Here is an 8,612-nt window from a genome sequence, read left to right as displayed (position 1 = left end):
CCCTAACCCTAACCCTAACCCTAACCCTAACCCTAACCCTAACCCACGTAGAAAAGCAACCGACCCTAGCCAACGGAGCTCTCCAAGGCATCCAGCGCATCGCCCGCCAGCGAAAAGGCCTCACACTGAACGCCCTACGTCAGCTATACGTGGCCTGCGCGGGAAGTTAAATCTACGCCGATCACGATACCTACCATTTTTAACACCATGATATTCCCTACAGAACGATGCATATACGGATATAATAGCTATATTATTAACTATGTTCACTTATACGGAAGTATAAGGGGGTTGGGTGTGTATGCGCTACCGGATAGGTGGTGCTACCGGATTGGTGGGGTCCCATGGTAATAATGAGACATGATATGTACTTTCCTTGCCCTATACTCAGCTAGCTCAGAACGAATCTATATACAAATGATCGACCAATCAGCCCGTCCTTGCTTCTACCTGCCCCCTGCCCCCTACAAGGCGCCGACCAAGGCGTTGTAGGCCTGCTTGGGCTTGTAGCTGCTGTCGAAGAGGAGCGGGTTGTCGCTGGAGCGCCAGCTGTCCTTGTCGGAGACGCCCCAGACGGTGATGCCGACGCACTTGGAGACCTGGAGGCAGGCGTTCATGACGGTGAGGTAGTCGTTGGCGGCGGCGCCCGCGATGTCGAGCTCGGTGATGGCGACCTCCTTGGCCTGGGAGGCGGCGAGGGCCTTGAGGGCGGCGGGGACGCCCGAGGCCGGGTTCCAGCCGCCGGGCGCGGCCAGGTGGGACTGCGAGCCGATGCCGTCGATGGGGATGCCCTGGCTGATCCACTTGTTGACGTGCGCGACCATGCCGTTGGTGAGCTTGGCGTAGTTGGCGATGTCGAGGTTGTAGTCGTTGATGTAGAGCTTAGCGTTGGGGTCGGCGGCGCGGGCGGCCTTGAAGGCGATGCCGACAAAGTCCTCCCCGAGCAAGCGGCTGAAGACGCTGTCCCTCAGATTACCGTCCTCGGCGAAGATCTCGTTGACCACGTCCCACTGCAGGATCTTTCCCTTGTAGCGCGTGACGAGAGTGGTCACGTGGTTCTGGATCACCTGCGTCAGGGTGTTGCGGTCGTTGATGCTCGAGACCCAGCTGGGCAGCTGGCTGTGCCATAACAGAGTGTGGCCGCGCATCAGCTTGCCGTTGGCCTGGGCGAAGTTGACGACGGAGTCGGCATTGGCGAAGTTGAAAGAGCCGCGCTGGGCTGGGAAGGGATTGTTAGCGTCTAGTTGATCTGAACAAGGCAATTAGTACTCACGCTCGGTGGCATCCCACTTCATGCTGTTCTCGCAGGTGATTTGGCCAAAGTCGCTCTTGACGATGTTGGTCAAGGCCGCGTTGTTGAGATGGTAGTTGTCCATCTCCGTGCCGAAGTAGAGCTTGCCCTTGGCCTTGAACTTGGCGTTCAGGCCGGAGCCACCACTGGTGGGAGCAGGGTTGCTGCCGCCTGCAGTCGTGGTGGGGTCAGGCTGAGACGGCTGGCCACCTCCAGAGCCGGGCAAACACTGGGAGTACCAGTCGCTGGGAGGATGGTTAGTAAGAACCGGGTCTGCTTGAAAGTGAGATACTCACTTGGACTTTGTGCACACTGCGCCAGAGGCACATGTCGTCGCGCCAGTCCATCCTTGACCGCCGCCTATGAACGAGTTTTGTTAGTATTGCATCTTGTAAGACGGTTGGGGACGCGACATACACTGGCCGTACATGGGGGCCTGAGCCAGCGCCGCCGCAGGGGCGAGCGCGAGTAGGACAGATGAGGTATGCATGATTAATGATTAGGGATAAGACGGAGGTGATCTGCAAGTCGAAGCTGGAGCTGGAGCGTGTCGGGCAAGAAGAGTTGTCGATCTTTAGGAGTTCCCTCCTGGGTTATATAGTTGCTCAAGATGTATGGACATCCTGCAAATGATATTGGCGGCCCCCTTGTAACACATCATCAGTACCCCAGAAACGCCTACCTGTGGTCTGCCAATAAGATGACATGACTCGACTGCGCTGGTCCGGAGCACAGCGAGGTCCACGATGCAGGGGGTGCTAATGGATGGAAGATTATCGCGACGATGCAAAGCTCCGAGACTAGATTCTTTTGGCAGCTTGGCATCTCAATCTCGTCCGAACATCCGGCCCACAATGGGTTAGCCGGCCTGGGCTCTGCTGGGACTTGCTATTAACGGGTGCGGCAGGGGTGGCAGGGGTGGCAGGGACCCGTCATCTGATTAGTTAGGGGTAGACTAAAGCACCAAGCTTCCGGAAAAGGGAAGCCTAGTTAGGGCGTCATATCATTGTCGCACCGTCTCGTCTCGCTCGGGAATGAAAGGAGACTGGCTGTACCGTCCACAATGCGCTGTCTGTAGGCTGTAGGACTGCCTGGTCCTGGTTCTGGTCCTGGGTGGTGATGCGGACCAACTCCACCCACGGGAGTCGCCCCATGGTACGGCCCACGGTGTTGCATTTTGCCTAGCCTCGGCCCCAGACAAGGGAAAAATGCCACGAGTGACGATGCCCGAATGGTAGCGTCTCCTCCGCAATCCCTGCCGCTTTTAGTCTAGACCCCACGCCGCCACGATTTGCCTCGCATGGCATGGCGACGTAAAGTCCACCAACTTCCGGCTCGACTTTTCAGGTAATTTCGGGGGATTGAATGCAATGACAGACCCTTGCGTTGGTGCCCACGTGACCGCAATGAGGTTGACGGATCAGATAAGTCGGTGTAGTATGTCATACTTGCAACACCTGTGGCGGTTGTCATGGCACTGTTTTATCGCCCCTTGCTGAGATCTCATCCCGAACGCCGTAAGTTGCTACAACTCAGATTGGAGGCGCCGAGGGTTATACGCGAAGCGACTATTGGAGAGATTGTGTTTGATAATTAGACAACCAGCATCGTAGCTCGGATAACACATATCATCAATTCATACGCTTGTGATTCATGCTACCTATGCCTGCTGAACGCCATTCAATCCCGCTCTCATTGCTAGACAGATCTAGAAATCGACGATGAGGATCATCTCTTCTATGAAGGCGATTCACCTTGGGCGACTCAAGGTATTGATGCACAAAACCGACCCTGGACTTATCTGCGGAGCCGCCACTCAACATGTCGATCGCTTCCTGTATGTTGGCCGTTCAGAAGGTCCTGGAACTCCTCTTTGGCTCTATCTTCACCGGGGCGTTTCTTCAGCCGCATGAACCATTTGTCGATGATGGTATGCTCCCGCTTCATCTCCATGCCCATCGAGTAGAGAACGGGGACGAACCCGAATCTCTCCTTGTATCTAAGAGCGCCATCTTGGGTCAGTGGATACAGAGAAAGATACGCGCACTGCCTAATGGAACAGCTTTGGGGTAGAGGGCATCGGACCTGGTGGCCACTTACCTGTCAAAAATTCCATCGAAGTCTTTGAACATCTCTGCAGCTGACATTGTACGCATGAGGCCAGCATCGGAAGGATGCCGGGGCAGCGAAACGGGCAGGTACTCACGAACCTGATTTAAGGCGTTCTCGTAAACCTTCAAGTCGACGTGTGGCGACCACATATCATGTACTGCGTTCATAAAGAGCGTAATGAGTGTCGCATGCGGGTTTACGCTGGGGGCCTTAAGCAGAGGGCCAAGTTGGCCAACAACTCCCAATGCGTTCAAGTAGGCAAGGTCCACAATGTTGGATGCCTAGGGGTTTCTCATTAGTTAATGATCTAAAATGCAGCCGCCTTCGAGACGGAGGGATTGATCGACGAGAACATACCTCAATACGGTCGAGCCGAGTCTGGCTGGGGCCGAAGTGGCTGGATAGGTCGTTTGCGTCTATCTGCATCATCTGGATCGAGACTTTGGCGGGCGACAGCCGTTTATGGACTTCGCTGATCAAGTCGACAATGTGGTAGTAGAGCTGGCCGAAGACATCGTTGGTGGCAGCCGGCGATCTTGACTTCCGAATGCGTGACATCATCCAGCCATTACTGGGTTGGGCCGAATCCATCATATGCCACCCTCCAGAACCGGTGAACATCGTACTGCGCACTCTTATCAGTCCATCCACTATTTTTTGCACATGGGGAGACTACGCCTTACGGATTAGGCACCGTGAAAGCCTCGGTGGAGACTCCCAGGGGCAAAAAGGATGCCACGCTCTCGGAACTTCTGGGCGGCAAAGCGTGTGGGTTGGTCCGCTTGGAAGTAGGCCCTCTCCCTGTAGTCGAGCCTCGAAGGGGCAAGCATAAGCGTGAGGGTGACGAAAGAGGAGTACCACAGATGGACGACGTTCTGAGCGGCGATGATTGGTTCCTTCTCGACAAGCAAGAGCAGCAACATGAGGACGTTTCGTGTAATAGCGTACCAGCAAAGAGCAAGTCCCGATCGGACTGGAAGGCCGCTCCTTCATTATTCGGCAGCTTCAGGATATCGCAGGCCGGTATGTTGCGATACTTGCCTTCGAAGTTGAAGACAGACGAAGGGGGCCCGTTACCAATGAAGGCCGGAACCCGTCTCTGGATATCCCATTGGGGCAGCCACGTGGATTTGAGCAGCTCTGACTTGCAGTCCATTTTATGCTTTGGCCAGTGCACTTTCTGGCACTCGGGGCTGCAATACAGGACCATGAGACAGCTCCCACATGAAGCCGTACCAGGCTTGTCGCAGGGCTGGTTGGCACATATCGGCTGGAGACTCATGATATCGGCGCGGTGGTCGAGTTTCTTTCTGGCTGGAAGTCAAGATGATGTGTTTCGTTCTGCTGTACTTGCTTGTAGAAAGAAGAAAGCTGAAATCCGGGTTTGGGTGCTTCTTCTGGCAAACAGATAGAGTCAAGATCTCAGGCCTCCATGCAAACGAACGACTGTCTTTCTGCCTGGCAACGGCTCCTTGCAGCATACCGTTTGCCTGAGAAGGCTGTCACACGAAATGGAGGGCCTTCTAGGCAAGTGAAGTGCCATATTTTTGGCACCCTGTTGTCATTACTACGCCACGACGACAGGTACTCCCTCTTTGACTTGCCCAGAAACACCTTGCAACAACAGGTAGCGAAACACACTGGGTAGGACCAAAATATATTTGGATCTTATGCGTGGACTATCTGTACTTTGTGACGATAGAATGCTATACAGTGCCCTCATTGATATCCCACCCTCCCATCGCTCAATATCAGCCATCAGGGGGCCAGCCACGAGGAAAAATGATATGTCCATGTCGACCCTGTCTGTCTCTAGCTCTGACTCTTCAGGCTTATCTTCACGCGATAGCTTGCCGGGTTCATACAGCGTCGGCTTGCCAGGATTACCAGAACCTTCTACTGGCACTTGTCCGTGCCAAGCCCTTTCGTTGGTTCGAGAATGTATACTGAGGCCCACTTGGACCACCGGCAACAACTTGGCTGATGAACGTGACGGATGGATCCAATACAGCAGTTTGAGTCGAGCGTCCTCTGGATCCCACTTGCCCATTCCTTATGGCCGAATATGGCTGGCCACAGTAAGGCTCCCAAAGGCTGGCCCTTGATCTCGAGAACTCAGTTTGGCACTGCCATATTGTATGCTTAATCCCAAGGCTCGATTTGATGCGTTGGGAGGCTACTGAAACCCGCTAACAATATATCGCCAAGCTATATGACGGGCAATTATGGATGTGGTATACGACGGGCGGCTACACCAAATTAGTCCTAGACATATCACGCACTAAGTAGACCCCCATGACGGGCTATCTATTCGACTTCGGGATGACAAGAGAACACAACAGAGGATAAGTACAAACTGAGAAGACCATGAGGGTGTCGTACCGTTCTTCACCCACAGTCGCGTAGCAGTTCCTGCAAAGGAGACGGCCCAAGAGGATGGGTTACAATGCATTGATATCCACAATCAAAGTCACATGCGATCTTGGCCCACGAATACAAAGTCGTAAGTGTTGCTGATTTGAAACTAAATCCCATAAACCACCTTGCGCAAACAATTTTGCTCACATGAAGAGCATTCAGCTATCGTAAAAAAAGGACCGACACGCTAAATAGACATCCAGAGGAAGCAGCAAAAACAAAACCCAAAGCAAAGAGGCGAGATCATTCGTGCGATTTTCAGTTCAATTCACTCAAAACCGGCACGCTTCTCCGCCTGCTGCGGGAGCCGCCCTCCATCCTCGTCGACGTCGGACTTGTTTTCTTTCTCCTTGGGGCGCGGGCGGGGTCAGGAGGTGGGAGTCGTCAATGTCCCCGAAGACGACCATGCTGTCGTCGACCATCTCGCGGTTCATGTGGGCGAGGAAGCGCTCCTGCTCGGCCAGGAAGGCCTTGAGCTTGACCGTGGCGATGTGGCGCTGGTGCCCGTTGGCCTCGCGCAGGAGGCGCAGCTGGCCGCGGACCCGCTCCTCCAGCATCTCGAGCCGGTACTCGCAGAACTGGTTGTACAGCTCCGGCAGGTTTGAGATGGGCCGCACCGTCGTCAGCACCGTGTCGTCCTTCTCCAGCGGGTTGCGCGGGCGGAACGACGTCACCATGCTGATGCGTTCCGCTGTGCCCAGTGCGCGCAGCGCCTGGTGTTCGATGTAGCGACCTTGGAGGACCACTGCGCAGCCCTGTTTGAGCGGTTAGTGATATGTTTCTTGTTTTGTGTGTGGAACATTGCCAGGCTCAATGTGCTTTCTGGATTCTTTTTGCTTCAAGATAGCGCAGAAGCAACAGAGGGTTCAAGTGAGAACAAACTTACCATCTGAGGCCCGCGAACCTTCATAATCTCTCCCGTGCCAGTCCGGAGCGCTGTCTCGCCTCCAATCATGGTGGTGCAGTCGCTCAGCATGGTCACGCACACAAAGGGGTAGGCGTCGGTGTGCCAGTCGACGATGGGCTTGTTGTCCTCCCAGGGGCAGCCGGCGATGCCCTCGTCGGCCTCATACTGGGCGCGGTCCTCGAATGCCTCGAGCTCCTCCTTGCGCTCCTGCTCCGACTTGACCGAGATGTTGATGTGCGCAATCTCCAGGTCCATCTCCGTCACCAGGTCGATGCCGGCGATTTTGGAGATGATGGCCAGTGTCTCCGGGCTCTTCCAGGCGTCGTATACAAAGGGCGCGTATCTGTGTTGTGTTGGGTTAGCGTCAAATTTCTTTTCCGTGGGATGGCTGGTTGTGAAATCAGCAGACAGAAGCAACTTACTTGTTGGCAAAACCCCGAAGCTGGCACTGGGCCAGGTTGCTCGAGTACTTGCAGTTTTGCAGGACCTCGGGACAGAGGACCTCCTTCCTCATCCTCATGATGGCCTCCTTGGTGAAGAGGGGAAGGGTTCCGACACCGCCACCGGGGGAGATGCCCGTGTTCTCGGGCAAACCCAAATCCTTCATGCTGTACACCTTGGGGGGCTCCTTGTAGCCCAGGTGCTTACTGGGGTTGAACTCATCCTGACCCAAGCTGGCGGGCTGCTCCGTTTCTACGATGATGGGCTTCCAGCTGGGCTTGGGGTCGACGGCAAAGGGCATGATGTCTGCGGCCGCCATGATGGTTTATGTTTGGGTTAAATGGTCTTATATTAAGGTGGTATATCTGATACGTGTGTGTGTGGAGGACTCAAGATACCGGCAAAGGCTCTGATAGGGAGGAAGAGAGAAGCAGCAAGCAGGATGGCGACGACGAAGATGCGTTTGGATATATATAAATATAGAGATTAGAAGACGACCTGACGATGTTTGGTGGTGGTGTGAGGATGAGGAGGAACTGAGATCAACAAGGTGTCATAAACCTTACCCTCGATGACCCTTTTATCCTTGCCGTGAACCTTACCACGGACGCGTCTAGGCCTTATCTATCATGACCCGCGAGTTAGGTGTTCGCATGTGGCCCCCCAGGTTAGTTCTTTCGTGGCGCCCCGCGTTGGTGCTGGGGACTTTGGTTTCGTGACGATAAACTAAATCGTCGATGACCAGCCATCGGGAGCGATAACTGCAGCAGATGGAAGTCGGCATCCCCTCTCAGAGAGGAAGCAGCAGAACCGCCATGGTAGAGTGTGTAGGACTAAGCGAGGGGTGGAGGAACAAAAGCGACGATGGGATGTGTCAGGTTCAGGCATGGTGACGGGGTAAAAGCAGCACTGCAGGGCGGACCAAGTTAACAAGATTAATCGGACCAGTTGGGAAGCCTTGGCCGTTTGCTGCTCGAGGCGGCGAGCCAGCAAGAACAAACACGCGGAGTCTATTGCTCGCAATAGCCATGGTGGGAGGAGCCTTTTGCTTTGCTGGTGGTAGGAGAAAACAAGAGCTGACTCCATCCCCGTGTTCGAGAGCTATCAGGCGGCTCCCCAATGTAGGTCGAGGTGTGGAGGGGCGCAGGAGCGTTACCGGACGGGATCTGGCAAGCGGATATTAAAGCGGCATCCCAAGTGCAGCTCCGGGATGACACCTCAGCTTGGCTGGGGAGGAGCAGGGCCAGAAAAGGGAGCAAACTTCATGCAGCAGTGCCTTATTCCACAGGTCAAGACAAAAAATAGCATCAAAGAGAAGTAATCTCTCTCGTCAGTGATGCTGGCGAACGGAGCTATCCATCCGTCCCGGGAAAGCTGATGATCAAATGTGGGGGCCCAGCTGGAGAAGAGAGATAGGCACGACAAATCCAGCGGTAATGGGGC

At 54.7% G+C, this 8,612-nt stretch overlaps 3 protein-coding genes across 3 annotated transcripts; all 3 read right to left on the bottom strand.

Annotated features, from left to right (window-relative positions):
- Positions 1 to 464: 464 nt before the first annotated feature.
- PG994_005273 (glycoside hydrolase family 10 protein) lies at positions 465 to 1,781 on the bottom strand (the record flags this gene model as incomplete). Its single annotated transcript, XM_066856682.1, has 4 exons — positions 465 to 1,219; positions 1,274 to 1,536; positions 1,588 to 1,651; positions 1,709 to 1,781. 4 exons carry the CDS (start codon positions 1,779 to 1,781, stop codon positions 465 to 467), a joined length of 1,155 nt encoding a protein of 384 aa, XP_066718849.1.
- Positions 1,782 to 3,088: 1,307 nt separating this feature from the next.
- On the bottom strand, positions 3,089 to 4,559 carry PG994_005272 (uncharacterized protein; the record flags this gene model as incomplete). The annotated part of the gene is made up of 5 exons (XM_066856681.1): positions 3,089 to 3,341; positions 3,392 to 3,684; positions 3,761 to 4,028; positions 4,087 to 4,216; positions 4,352 to 4,559. The coding sequence occupies 5 exons, from the start codon at positions 4,557 to 4,559 to the stop codon at positions 3,089 to 3,091; spliced, it is 1,152 nt and encodes a 383-aa protein (XP_066718848.1).
- Positions 4,560 to 6,093: 1,534 nt separating this feature from the next.
- Positions 6,094 to 7,488, bottom strand: PG994_005271 (uncharacterized protein; the record flags this gene model as incomplete). Its single annotated transcript, XM_066856680.1, has 3 exons — positions 6,094 to 6,576; positions 6,708 to 7,071; positions 7,151 to 7,488. The coding sequence occupies 3 exons, from the start codon at positions 7,486 to 7,488 to the stop codon at positions 6,094 to 6,096; spliced, it is 1,185 nt and encodes a 394-aa protein (XP_066718847.1).
- Between the last annotated feature and the right edge of the window lie 1,124 nt (positions 7,489 to 8,612).

The sequence above is a fragment of the Apiospora phragmitis genome, assembly GCF_038363925.1.
Source record: "Apiospora phragmitis strain CBS 135458 chromosome Unknown utg000005l:1.0-4161743.0:1.0-4166827.0, whole genome shotgun sequence".
In the NCBI taxonomy this organism is placed as follows: Eukaryota; Fungi; Ascomycota; class Sordariomycetes; order Amphisphaeriales; family Apiosporaceae; genus Apiospora; species Apiospora phragmitis.
Note: the sequence above shows the minus strand (reverse complement) of the source record. Positions and strands in the feature narration are given on the sequence as shown.